The 13,566-nt window shown below is 63.0% G+C and overlaps 1 protein-coding gene across 1 annotated transcript; it reads right to left on the bottom strand.

The window, feature by feature from the left end:
* Nucleotides 1-102: 102 nt before the first annotated feature.
* On the bottom strand, nucleotides 103-11,432 carry LOC123807428 (testis development related protein). Its single transcript, XM_045821247.1, has 3 exons — nucleotides 10,994-11,432; nucleotides 1,886-1,989; nucleotides 103-1,190 (listed from the first exon to the last, which is right to left on the bottom strand). The coding sequence occupies exons 1-3, from the start codon at nucleotides 11,096-11,098 to the stop codon at nucleotides 845-847; spliced, it is 555 nt and encodes a 184-aa protein (XP_045677203.1). The 5' UTR covers nucleotides 11,099-11,432; the 3' UTR covers nucleotides 103-844.
* Between the last annotated feature and the right edge of the window lie 2,134 nt (nucleotides 11,433-13,566).

Below are 13,566 nucleotides of genomic sequence, written 5' to 3'. Positions count from 1 at the left end.
GGTGTCCCGGAAAAGAGGCACTTCCCGTGTTTTATGCGCAGTTGCGGCCCCTCAGCGAGGGAGTTAATAGTTTCCACACAAAATCACAGCACTATCAGCTTATTAAAATTGATCCACACTCTATAGCATTCTTTAATCTGTAATCAAAAAAGAACAAGTTTTCAGAAGAAAATAAAGATCAATATGTAAAATCCCAGCAGTAAAAACAACCCCTGAACATCAGCAGCACCGTCCGCACCTGCCGCGGAGGGAGGGCCTCTGTGCAGCGGCGTCTGGCGCTGGACCCGACACCACCTCTGCTTCTGGAGGACGCGATTTGCTTTCCCAGCTTTAACTGTACTGAGAGAACAAGTCTGGCCGTCCAGGTCAGGCGCCAGGTCAGGACGCGGCCTCCGCGGGGCTGCCTGGGGGCCTGGACGGCGCGCCTGTCACAGCCGCTCTGTCCGGGTCGCAGGCTGAACCAGCCGCGGAGCCCTCCCGCCGCCGCGGAGCCGAGGGCTGCAGCCGCCGGGGAAGGCGGCATCGCACAGGGCGCCCCGGGGGCAGCATCCAACACCCGCACCTCCGAGTCGGGCTCCCAGGGGTGCCCAGGACGGCAGCGGCAAGCCAGCCGTGGCCCCAGCGACCACGGGTTTGGAAACCGCCGCCCAGCGTGCGAGACAGAAGTCCAAACGGGGACACGGGCAGAGTGGACTCCACTCTGTTTAGTCGGGGAAAGACCGCGACCGGCAGACTGGCGAGCACGCCCCGGCGCGGCCAACCCGGGGGTCAGGGCACAGTGAGATGCGAAGCAGCAGCATCAGGCGGTAGCGGCAGGAGACGGCGGGGACGGCGTGCCTCGCGGTCACTCCAGCTCCTCCCACGTATCCGTCAGCTGGCCGCGGCTCTGGCGCCGGATGCCAACCAGCTTCCCGGCCGACCTGAGGCTCCAGCGCGAGCTGCTTCCCGGGCCGGCCAGGCTGGTGTACTTGCCGGAGCCCGCGGCCCCCTCCTCCCAGCCCGGCCGGGGGGCTCGGCCGCTCGCGCCGCCCCCCGACTCGGCCGCCACGTCTTCCAGGGCAAGTCTGGGGGGCTCCCAGCCTTCGATCTCATCTGGCTTCTTGGGCTGCAGATTCTGCTTTAAAACCAAACTGTCCCAAAACCCGGATTTCTTCTCCGTCTTCAGCTCCTCCTTTAACCGCAAGCTGGTTCTGCAGAAGACAAGAGAGTTCCGTGTTGGAGACGCCAGGACCTCACCCTCTGCCCACCTCACAAACACAGGAGTCCTTCTGCAGCACTTTACACAGGGAAGAAGCCGAACGCAAGTCCCCACGTGAATCTCTAACAGGAAAACGAGGAAAACTCAGGCGTGCCGCGTGAGCGATGACAGGTGAGGGGGCCACAGGCCCCCACGCAGGGCCAGGGCTCGGAGGGGAGGCCAGGACGCTGGGACGCGCGGCGCCCGGTGCGAGCAGTGCGGGTCGCGGGGACCCAGGGCCCAGACTCGGGTGTGGGACGGTGCTGTCACCCCCCCTCCGGCACGCCGGTCTCTGGCGTCTGGCAGGCAATCTGCCGAACACAAGTGAGAATCCAGAACCCCGCCGGCCAGGGAGGGAAGAGAGAGCCACCTGGTGGTGGGGACCGATCACACTTTGAAAATGTTCAAAACGTTTGTAATTGACTAGCAGCAACGTGTCAGTTTGAATATATTCAATTTCCTAGAGCCTTTTACATCCTTCGCACTTCTAAGTCTTTTTCCCTTGAATTTCTGGGACCACGAAGCATCAGTGCAGGGCCCCGGCCTGGCCCTGCAGGTCCGCCCCGACTGCCAGGTCCAGCGGGTCTGAGAAACAAACTGTCCACCCCCTCAGCTGCCGGCCGGCTCCCTCCCTCGGGCGGGACTTACCCCCTGGACTTGGGAGACCGGCACCTCCCCAGCAGGTGTTGCTCGTCGTCGTCGCTGAACAGCGAGGTCACGTCCTTCCACCCCCGGAAGCTCGCCCCCTGCACCTGGTCAACGGTTGAGAGAGAGGTCAGCCCGGTGCAGGAAAGCCGCAGGAGGGGCGAGGGGAGGACCAGGGGAGGACCGGGGGAGGGGGCCCCCCCCAGCAGGCACTCGGAAGGGATGTGGCAGGCCCTTGGCAGGAGACCGCGCAGACCCCCTCGGGCCGGGTGGGGGCGGCTGGCGTGCGGCGTGGCCGACTGAGGGGCGGTGTTCTCGGGGGCTGCTCCGCGGGGGACCGACGAGGCCCAGCGCTCGCCCGAGCACGCGGCACCAACCGCTCTGATGGACGGGACCACGGGAGCCACGGCCAAAACGCGCACAGTGTGTCTGCCAGTCACACTCCGGTCCCTCGGTTTACTCCTCACCTGTTCAACCGGGTTTGTGGCTTTTCTTTCAGACACCACACCCACGACCACACCCACGGCAGTCCCCCGGGTCCCCCCAGCTCGCAGAGGGGAGAGGGGCGTCCCCACCAGAGCAGAGTGGGGCCGCGTCGAAGCCCGTGAGCGAGAGACCTTGCTTCTCCGCCCCGCAGGGCGGCAGCTCCAGCCCGCGGCAGGCGGTGGGTCAGACCGGCGACGGTCTCTGCTGAGCGAGTGGGGGGGGCTCAGGGCCCAGGCCCTGCCAGGGAGAGGCCGCGGCCCGAGACACGGGCAGAGGCAGCACTGGACACAGGTGACCGTTTCACAGTCCGCACTCGCATGTCTGCGTGCACCACACGCGTGAACTGACCCGTGTCCCTTCATGGTAGGTCCATGAAGCCGACATTCGCGTTTTGCACGCCCAGAGTCCACTGGGGGGGACGGGGCGCTGACAGACGCAGAGACTCCCACTGTTTCCTGCTCCGCAGGTGCTGGGCTTGCACCCCAAGTCTCGGGCCCTTGTCAGGACAGACACAGACACGCCGCAGACGGGGATGCCACCCGCCATCAGCGGCTCACAGTCCTGGCGGCCGAGGCCGGGTCATTGAGGAGGCAGACCTGGTGTCCGGCGAGGGTTCCTGGTTTGGGGGTGATGTCTCCTCGCGTCCCCCGGTGGGGTGGGGCAAGCCCCCCTGGGACTCCCGAGGGCGCCGGGGCTGCACCTCACGGCCCACCGCCTCCGCGGGCCCGACTCCTGACCCGCCACACGGGGTCGGGGGCGACGTGCGAGTCTGGGCGCAGACGTGCAGCCCCCACCCTGGGGTGCGCGCTGTCCTCCCGCTGGGCGTCCCTCACCTGAGCCATGGACACAGGAGAGGATCCGAGTGGCCCTTCTTAGCGCTCTCAGGGAGCCATGCACGGGCAACCCCGGATGCACAGGAGAGAAGCTGACCCACTTCCAACCGCGTGCCCACCTCGGGCAGCTGCGGCGTGGGGGAGGGCCCGGCGGGGAGGAGCCCAGAGCAGGAGGGGCTGACGCTCCCGGACAGCGATCTGGGGCGGGGGGAAGGGCTTGGGGACCCCACCAGGGGAGGGGCACCTCGAAGGCCCCGGGAGGTGAGGCCAGCGGCCGGCCCCTGGACGGGGTCTGGCCCCTCGTCCCAGAGAAGAGGGGTTCACCAGGCCACCTGGGGCCCGGCAGCCGGAACGCACTGAGTGGGGGGAGTGGCTGGCGGAGCACGGGGCCGCCACAGGGCGGACAAGGAAAGCGCGGCTGCGAGACGGTGGACACACCAGCACTCGCAGACTCCCACAGGAAGAGCAGGAGAGTGGTGAGGATTTTCGGAGTTAGAGACAGGCCCGGGGCGGTGGTGGCGTGCGTGGGGCCCGCGGCCAGGGCACCGGATGGAACACAAACTCGAGGACTGCGAGAAAACCAGACTTCCCGCCACGGCGCGGTGAAACCCAGCGCGGCAGCGAACACCCGCCAGGAGCCGAGGCCGGAGCGAGGCCCGTGTCCTGGTGCCGCGGGAAGCCGCCTCGTCTGGGATTCCGAGCCACTGGGACCGGCAGCGCCGTGCCCGCGGGGGCCCGTCTCTCTGAGGCTCGGGGAAGCACGGCCCCCAGGCCTGGCCCTGACCCCCCAGCGTGGAGGGAGCCACTCCCCCGGCCTCGTCCAGCCCCCGGGGGGGAGACGTGCGTGAAGAGTGAAGCCAAGCGCCTGGGTGGGGAACAGCTGAAACCCCGAGTGACAGCTGGAGAGCCGACCCCGTGGGGAGGGGGCCTGGGGACCTGCTTCCTTCGACCACAAACTCCATGGTTCTTCTTCGTGAACTTGGGAAACAAACAAAACCCCAGCAAAATACTAGGGAAGTTTTCAACTTGTAATGGTAAAATTCCAATATCCTCAGCATCAAGCGTTTTAGGAAACTTTATAAAAGGCCAGGCAGAGAAACGGGCAAAAGGAAAGGGAACCTGAGACCCGGTGGGCGTGGAAAGGGCCTTCTCGCTTCCAGGAGGAGAGGCCGACACCGAAGCTCCCCTCGCCGCCCCCGCCCCCCCGCGTCTCAGGTTGTCTCTGCAACTTTAATGGGCCGGGTGGGCCGGGGGCGGGGGGGTCCACGGCCCCGGAGGCACAAAGGGGTCTTTGTTGACCCGGTCGACGGTCACTGACGTGGCGTCCAGGCGGCAAAGCCGCTGCGCCTGGGCCCCAGGGACCTCCCTCGCTCACGCACCCGCCGGCCCACCTGCCTGGGCCCACGGCCTCCGGGGCCTTAGGAGTCCTGTCCTCCTCCTTTCTTCTTGCTCTTCACTCGATAATTTCAAATTACTCGTCTTCCCATTCGCTTGTTCCTTCTTCTGCTTGCCTGAGTCTGCCGCTGAAGCTCCCCTGCACGTTATTTCCAGTTTATTCCCTCTGCTCCCGCCTTTCATGGTCCCGCCTTTCAGCTCCTCGTGACACCGTGCACCCCTCTGCTGACGCTCACGCTGTGTTCACGTGTCCCTTCCGTGACCCCTTAGGGACTCACAGGTCTCAGCTTCTACGTGTTCATTCTGTTCCTTAGGTCGGTCCACGTTTCCACTTCTTTGTGCGCCTCCTTATTTTTGGCGGGGATCAGGGCACTTGAAGAACAGCCACCAGGCCCCGTCCCTGGGGCCTGGCCCCGTCGGGGAAGACTCTGGCCGAGCAGCACGGCTGCAGGCCCCGGAGCCTCTCGGCCTTCCGTGGGACCGTCTTCTCGGGGCCCGTGCACAGTGGCACCCCTGCCTTCCGGGGTCCGTCTGTGGGACAGCGGGCTCTTGGGCCCCGGAACAAGCAGCCGCGCTCTCAGGCGACCTCGGTGGCCCAGGTACCCAGGGCAGGCCAGCCCCGCTGGCACCCCAGCCGGTGAGGCAGAAGCCGGACGCATGTCCCACTCCCTCCCTCCCTCCTGAAGGGTGGGCTGGCCTTTGGTCCCCAGGACAGCGTCCACTGAGGTCCGCTGCGGCTGCTGCCAGGGAAGCCAGCCAGCGCCCCTCGCCTGTGCACCAGGGCTGTGCGCTCAGACCCTTGTGCCTGTCTGGGTGGTCCGCCTCCAGCCCCTCTGCTCGGACAAGCCACCCTTGCAACGCTCCGGGAAGCCCCGACTCAGGAGCCCTCAGCATTTCCCTGCATGGGCCCCAGCTCCTGTTGGCGGCTCTGCCGCTTCCGAGTCTGCAGCCCTCCACCTGCCCCAGACGTGACGTGTCGCCAGGTCCCTGGTGAGGAAGCCGCGCCGAGGACACTGAGTGAACCGGTGCCGTCACCGCGCCGCTCTCACGGGAAACTCGGGGGCCACCGGGCTCGACGAGGTCGGCACTCAGGCGACACGTGGCCTGCCTTGTTGGGCGTCCGTGTCTGGGACTCAGACGCCTCGTTCAGTGTCACTGCCGCCACCGAGCCCGTGCCCGGCACGCCGTCCCCCGGCCCGAAGGAAGCCACGGGTTTTCTCCACCAGACATCCCCGCCTTCTGGCCAAGTGCAGCTGACGCCACTTCAGCCTGAGCCTGGGGGCGGCTGGAAGCAGCGACGTCACAGACAAAAAGCACTGAGTGTGGACCACGGGCACTCGGACCGCAGGGGACGCAGTGGCAGTGGCGGCAGACAATGTGGGCCCGGGCCACCTTGGCCTCCACGGGCCGGGGCACCGGGTCCCCAGGGAACTGCGGTGGCTGTGCCCACCTTCAGGGCACGGTGAGGACCGGCGGTGGCCCTGATAACACAGTGCTCGCTGCGGCCACGGCTGCCGGAGAGCTACTAGCGCTCGCAAAGGGACCCAGGGGCCTTCCAGAGGCCAGAACCGGTTCCCGCCCGCCCCTCCGGTCCGAGGCAGCAGTCCGGGGGGCTCATGGTGCCCCTCTGCAGACGGGAGGGGACCGGCAGCTCCTGGCCGAGGCCGGCCCCTCCTCCAGGCAAACCTGTTGGCCCAGCGTGCCCTGTGCTCGACCGCCTCCCGCCCGCACATGTGGGGCCCCTCCTCTCCTTGTCCCTGGAAGAAGCGAAGGTGAGAACAAAGTGAGAACGGTCTGTCTGGCCTCAAAGCAGCCCACCAGACTTTGTGGGCAGACACCTCGACGTGTCTGTCCATCCGTCCACAGGGCCAGTGAGGAGGGGCGCTCTCGGGAGAACTGTGGCCAGGAAGCCACAGCGCCGGCCCCTCGTCTGCGGCCTGCCCCCCCCCCCCAAGTGGCAGATGAAAGTCCTCCTGAGCTTCCTGTGGCTCTGAGCCTGGAAGCCGGGGCCTCCTCGCCTTCCCCGCACACCCGCCCCCACCAGACACAGGCGCGTCCCTCCCCACAGAGCACACGCTTCCTCCAGGCCTCGCCGCCCGGGCCTGGCCCAGCTGAGGCCGGGGGCAGGGGAGGGGAGCGGCCACAGGCCGGGGCAGGTGACTTAGACTCTGTTCAGTGGGGTTCACGCGGGGAGACCCAGCCAGCTCCCTCGAGGTTGGTGGTCAGCGGCTTCTGTTTTTTAGTGAATATTAGAGTCCCGCTATGCTAGGCCAGAAGGAACCAGTAGAAACACACCTTCTCAGGTAGGACTTTACCCCCGTGGGCCCTGGGGCTGCAATCTCAATGCTCAACTTGGCCCGTTCAGGGGAGGCTCACGCACAGCTGCGCGCCCGGAGCAGCGAGAGGGGCATCAGGCTGAAACCCGTCCGCCCGCCCACCCTCCGGGGGCTCGGGGCTCCGCCGACACCGCGGGACCCGCCCCGTGGCCCAGAGATGCCGGAAGGTCGGCCCCCTGCCCTGCAGCCACCTGCACTGCAGCTCCCGGTGCCCGGCGAGGGTGGCTCCGTGTGACCCGGAGGGAGGCCCGCCGCCCCGACCCCCCCAGTCTCCGGAGCAGATTGAGGAGTGCACGAAATGGCCCCTGGGTTGTTTTTTGGGGGGGATGCCTATGGAATATGTCTAAGCCTCTTAGAATTTTAACATGAAAATATGCCAAAAATTCTCTGAGGTCTGTTATCCAAGGCATTAATCTAAAGCTGCTAAATCCTGGTGCACCCTGGCCCAAAGCCGCTGAGGCCCTGGCTCATGGCCCCGGGCCGCCGGTGCGCCCCGTGCCACCCACGGCCTCTCCAGCCTCACGGAGGGCTGAGGGGGAGGGGGCAGCAACCCCGGGGGCCGCCGGGAGAGGCCCAAGGAGCCCAGCCTGGCACCAGGTGTCTGCCCACAGCCGGAAGACGAGCCGCCCGGCAGCGGCACTGGGGCCTCGCGCGTGACCCACGACGCTGAGGGATGGGGTCGGGGTCGGCCGTGGGGACGCACATGCGTGATTTTGAACACAGACGTCCGTGTGCACACAGGTGTCTCATGGGCAGCGACACAAAAAACGTAACAATACTTCCCACGGAAAAGAGGCCGAGGCCCGCCACCTGCAACCCGGGGCTCCTCCCGCACACACGGCAGCTCGGAGGGTTTCGACAGACGCGAGACTCATCGCAACTGGCCTGCGCCAGTCCCTCCTCGCTGCTCAATGATGGCAGCGACCGCTCCGCCTCGCAAACCCCGCCTGCGGGTTCACGCTAGTGAAAGACAGGTGTGCATTCACGTCAGAAAGAAGTTCCGCGGCCTGAGGAGATGCTCCCAGAAACGGTCTCCCTGCGGTGCTGCAGCTGTCACACTTCAGGAACACCGAGTGGTCCTGAATCCCAGTAACGATTCTGGACACCTCACCTCTCAAAGCTGTCAGAACCTAACACGAGCTAGTTTTTTCTTTTTAAAAACAACACAGAGTATAGCTGTGTGACCTGATTTTCAAGGAAGTTGCGCACACCAGACCTGAGTGCAGACTGAACACTTCGCAGAACAAGGCCAAGTGCACCCCCAGCCCGTGCGTCTGGTGCGGGGCGGGGCGGGCAAGCCGACGGGGGGGGGGGGGGGCTGGACGTCCGAGGACGAGAACCAGGAGCACCTTCCGATGAGACGCCGAGACGCCGAATGCGGCACACTCGGTGAGTTCATCCTTCTTCCCAGTTTCCCATAAAATTCCGTGGGCAGGAGTTTCGCGGCCGACTTGTCATGAACTGTCACATTTATTTGTAACAGAAACTGGCTTTTAGATCAGGACCAGTCCTCTCAAAGGAATTAACTAAATTCAGAGTATGACTAACCTGTCACAATAACTTTTTAGTCTGTTTTTCTGTGGAAAAGTGCTTTCAGCACATTAAACCAAAGATACCCTTAATACAGCCACGTGAATGCCAGCCGGGCGCCCCCCACCCCCCCAGAAGCCGACAGGAGAAACCCCAGACGGCTCGGGCGCTGGTGAAGGTGGCTCAGGCACAACAGCAAAGGCTCGATTCCCGAGAGGAGTAACCGATAGTCAGGGCTTCACCGGAGCGGAAACCTTCTGCTCCGAAACCACGCGGCTGAGAGGCGAAGGGGACAAGCCCCGGGAGAAAATACCCGGAACACACGCATCTGACAGAGCACTCACCCCCCAGACATGAGGAGAACCCTTAAAACTCAACAAAACAATAGAACAACCCATTAAAAAATGGGACAAAAGATCTTCCAAGGCACATCGCCGGAGAATACACAGGTGTCACGTAAGCAAATGAAAAGGTGTCCAGCCTCATCCATCACCAGGGAAACGCAAACGAAAACCACAGCGAGGCCACAACACCCCCGTCAGGACGACCAACACCGGCACTGACCACACCCTGGGCGGCAAGGACGCGGAGTGGCAGGACTCGCACTCGGTCCCGGTGGGAGCGCAGACAGGCAGCCGGCTGGGAGGACTGCTGGCGGTTCCCACAAGCTACACCTGCCCCTGCCACACAGCCCAGCAAGCTCGCTCCCCGGGGTGTATCTGCATTACAGCCCACGTCCACACAGAGACCCACACACTCAGGTGCAAGGCAGCTCCACCCAGAGTGGCAGAAACACAAAGCAACCAGGACGCCCGTCAGTGGGTGACAGACAAACCGCGGTCCCTCCAGACAGAGGGACGGTGTCGGCACTGAGAACAGAGCAGCTCTCCAGCCGGGAAGAGACGTGGGGGAACCTGATACACGTGTGACGAGTGAAGGAGCCGGTCTGGAAAGGCCACACTGCATGATTCCAACCCTGTGACGTCCCGGAGAAGGCGAGACTGTGGGGACAGCGACAGATCGGGGGTTGGGGGACAGATGAGTAAGTGGAACAAGGAAGTTTTTAGGGCAGCGAAACTATGCGCCGTGATAATCTTGGATACATTTCATGTTATGTTCGTCAAAACGACTATAAGGGAAACCAGGGGCTCTGGGGGGCTGTCCTGCAGGTCCCAGGGCCGCACAGACGGGGTGGTGATGGGGGAGGCGGTGCCTGGGGGGGCAGAGGGTGCGTGGGAACTGTGTTTTCCACGCAGTTCTGCTGGGTGCCTAACACGTCATCTGTAAAACACACACAAAAAAGCCAGCAAAAGGGTAGAGACCATCCTGCCAACCAGAAGACCAGAAAAAACCTTCCATGATTGCGTTACTAATGGTCAAATCTAGACGGAGTACATTGTTCAACCGCTTGTTCTTCCAACGTTTCCTTGTGTTATAAATTTTTCAAAATAAAAAGTGAGAGGAAAACACACAGGTTTTTAGGCTTCATCAGGAGAAAGAGAAGCAGAACACAGGAGAATCAATTTTAAAATGTTTAAAGATTTCATCCAAGAATAATATTCCTTATCTCTGACCAATATAGTTATTCAGAGTGTTAAATTACTCTGGAACCACATATAAATTCCCATCATCAAGTTTTGAGATTTAAAAGGTTAAAAACTGCGGCAAGCACTGATACTCTCTCAAAGTAACCTGGGAGAGAAGTTCCGGCAGGAAGCGTACTTAAAGGCTTGCGCACACGAGCGGGTTAACAGAAGCCACCGGCGAAGCCCTCACAAGTCCCGAGAAGGACGCGCGTCGTCTCTAACTTCCTAACAGCTCCTCGCACAGCAGCAGTTCCCAAACACTTGGCAAAGAAAGGGATTTTCTGACCACCTTCAAAAGAGAGCGCTGAATTTCTGACCCGAACCCTGGGCCCAAAGGGAATGAAGGCGCTAATGCGCATTGAAAAAAGGGGGGAGCGCGGAGGCACGGCACACTGGATCCACTTAGGACCCTCTTTAAGGAACGAATTCTGAGCATTCCAAGCATGTCTCCGAACCTGCAGAGCAGTGTCTCCATTTTCTGTAGAAAGGTCATCTGTCTTCTTCCTCCAGACAATCAAAGGTTGAAGAAAGGGAAATAGCTGTTACCCAAACAAGCGCCGCGTCCACTTGGCACGCTGCTGTGGTGGCCAAGAGCTTTCTGGTCCCGCAGGCGGGCGCGCGCAGATCGCAGCGACTCGGGCCTTGCTCACTGTTTCGCCCCGCGTGGGCGACCTGCCAAGGTCCCATGCAGCGTCCACCGCAGCCGCAAGGCCCCGGCCACGCGCGAGCGTCCCAGGTGCCCCTCCCCTGCCCAGCGTTCCTGATCTCGAGTGGGGGTGGACAACACGGAAGACCAACGAACGGGCCGCAGGGCCCAGGCCGCACCTGCGCACCATTACGTTGCGCCCCCGTCCCTGCGTGGCGCCCCTGCACAACTTCACCTGCGCGCCACGGTCTGCTCGGCCCTGGTGTCACCTGCGCGGCCCCCACCTGCGCGCCCCTCACCTGCGCCGAGGTGGCGTCGGCGGCCGGCAGCGGACCCCCGGCCAGGCCGTCCTCATCCTCTGGGGGCTCGTCCAAAAGCACCCGGCCGCGTCCCAGCTTCCACATGCTCCCGCCAGGTTCCGGCGTCCGCGCGTCCGTGCGCCCCTGTCCGGCTGGTTGCAGCGCGCGGAAGCTCGGGCGGCGGCTCCTGCGGGGCCGGGACGCCGCGAGGGGGGCGGGGACGGGCGGGGATGGGCGCGGACGAGCGGGCGGGGCCACATCACCCTCCCGGACCGGACCCGCCCTGCGCCCCCTACCCCGCCACGCTTCCGACCCACCGCGGGTCCCCACCTCCACTCGGGACGGGGTCCCCGCCCCCAACAAGGCCCACAGTCCTCGCCCTGGACCCCGCGCAGCAAGGACCCGGCCCCGGACCCAACCCCAACCGGGCCAATCCGGGGCCAGGCCCCCGGGACCCGACAGGGGGCCCCCGCCCCGCCGCCAGGCCCCGCCCCGGCCCGGGCCACCCAGGAAGAGGCCCCGCCCCCACCACCTCCCCGCCCCCATCCCGGCCGACCCCCTCACCCGGTCTGGGGCGCGGCCACGTCCGCGGGGCGCTGGCGCTGGCGCTGGCGCTGGGGGCGGGGCGCCTGGGCTCCGGTACCCATGGCAACGGCCGCGGGACGCGTGGAGGGCCAGTGCGCATGCCCAAAGTTGGCAGGGGGCGGGGGCGCCGGGGGCTAGAGACACGGTCACAGGAAGGGACCCGTAGGCGGCCGGCTCGCTCAGCCGACGCCGCAGGCTGTTGACCGCTGTGTCCTTGGAGAGAGGTCCACCCACGCGCAGGGGCCTCACTGCATCCGCCGGCGACGCTGTGGCCCCAGGTATCCGGCTGTGCATGCGCCCCGGACGGGCCGGGCTGGGACCCAGTGGTCACGTGGCGCAGCGAGCCCCCCCCACCCCCATTAGGCCGAGCGGCTTCCAGGGTCTGGGCGGCGGAGCCCTGGGGAATGGGACCTGCAGGTGCGGGATGAGCCCCACAATGGCGAGCCGGCAGGTGCTTCGGATGCACCAGCATCTGCGCTTTCGGTCCCAGTAGGTGGGTGGCCTGTGTCCAAACCTGCGAGAAGAGCGCGGCGCAGGGCACGGGGAACCTGACGACCCGCGGGTGTCCCTTTTCCCGGCCAAGGTCGCACTTACATTGCAGCACAGTGAACCGGAGCCCCCCTGCCTGCACCCCGCCCGGAGCGTCCGAGCCGGAGCCCGTCACCGCTCTAAAGCCCAACATGGCTTGTTTCTGTCTCAGAAAAGGGCCAAACATAAAATACAAAGAGGTATCAACTCCATCATAAAAAGAAAAGTGCAAACTAACGAAATGCCTTTTCCCCGCCTCTCAAAGTGGTAACGATTTTTGAAGGCGTGTCCTTCTGAAAGGGACCGGTGTCCACGTTTGGCACTGCTGGAGGCCGATTGGGCCTATTAGTCGGCTTCTACCGAGTTTCAGTGTGCGCCCTCCCGTCGAGCCCGTTGACTTCTACGGAAGAGCGTTGTACCCGTTATACTTCAGGGTGGCGTACATTTTCACACAAAGTGTGTGTGTGTATATATATATATATATATATATATATATATATATTCATGCGCCACTTATAAAGAAATCCCAGAACTGTATGTTTCTGGAAACATTTTTCTTAAGCATTGTAAGTTTACTATTAAAAAAAAATGTACCCTTTGAATTTATTTTTCGGAAGTGATCAGCAGCAAAAATTTTCAAATGAAAAGAGGCTCTGAGCTTCTGGGGAGGTCCACGGAAGCCCCAAGCACGGACCCCTGTGAGGGCTCAGGGCCTCCGCGGGTGTGTGGGTGGGATCTGGAAGGGCCGAGGGTCCGAGTGGGAGAAGTCAAAGTTTAAATTCCAGCCAGACACCTGGAAAGCAAAGATAGGGTACATTCTCGGCGAGTCACAGAAGCGTGAGACATGCCGGCACGGGCGCACCAGGACCCCAAGTGTCTCTGGACCCACCAGGCACAAATATTACACACAGATGTAAACCCTCGGAACACCTACTAAAAAATACTCTACCCGGTGGAAATTAAATTTAGAAACTCTTTCTTCATGGAAATATGTAAGAATGTTAAAAATTTATATAGACACACCTTTTCAAACCAGGCCAAATAAGCTTAGCCTTCTGGGCTTAAAGGGCTTACAGAACTGGGTACATAGATGGGGGGGGGGGTGTTACAGGACCCACTACCAACACACGATGAATGTGATGAGCTCGCACCCAGGCCCGCTGGCGCGGTCAGACAAACGCCCCTCAGCGCAAGCTCGGTGAAGCAGCTTGCAGAACAAAGCCAGGATCCAGACGCACAGCCTTCAAGGACACTGCAAACAGAACAGGGAACACCAACTCAGGACATTTCAGCCAGTAACCGGGTCTTGCCATTCACACAGGGAGCACAGGGCCTGTGCCCACCGCTGCCTTCCCCCCTCGGGCACAGCCACATTTCTGCGCTTCCAAGCTTTCCATTGGCAGTTAAAGAGCAAGCTCCTGCAAACCCAGGGCTGTTTGGAAGGGGCAAGCCAGGCGTCC

Source organism: Phyllostomus hastatus, unplaced genomic scaffold (assembly GCF_019186645.2).
Source record: "Phyllostomus hastatus isolate PE091 unplaced genomic scaffold, TTU_PhHast_1.1 phas_scaffold_46, whole genome shotgun sequence".
In the NCBI taxonomy this organism is placed as follows: domain Eukaryota; kingdom Metazoa; phylum Chordata; class Mammalia; order Chiroptera; family Phyllostomidae; genus Phyllostomus; species Phyllostomus hastatus.
The sequence above is the reverse complement of the archived record's forward strand: the minus strand, read 5'-3'. Positions and strand labels throughout refer to the sequence as shown.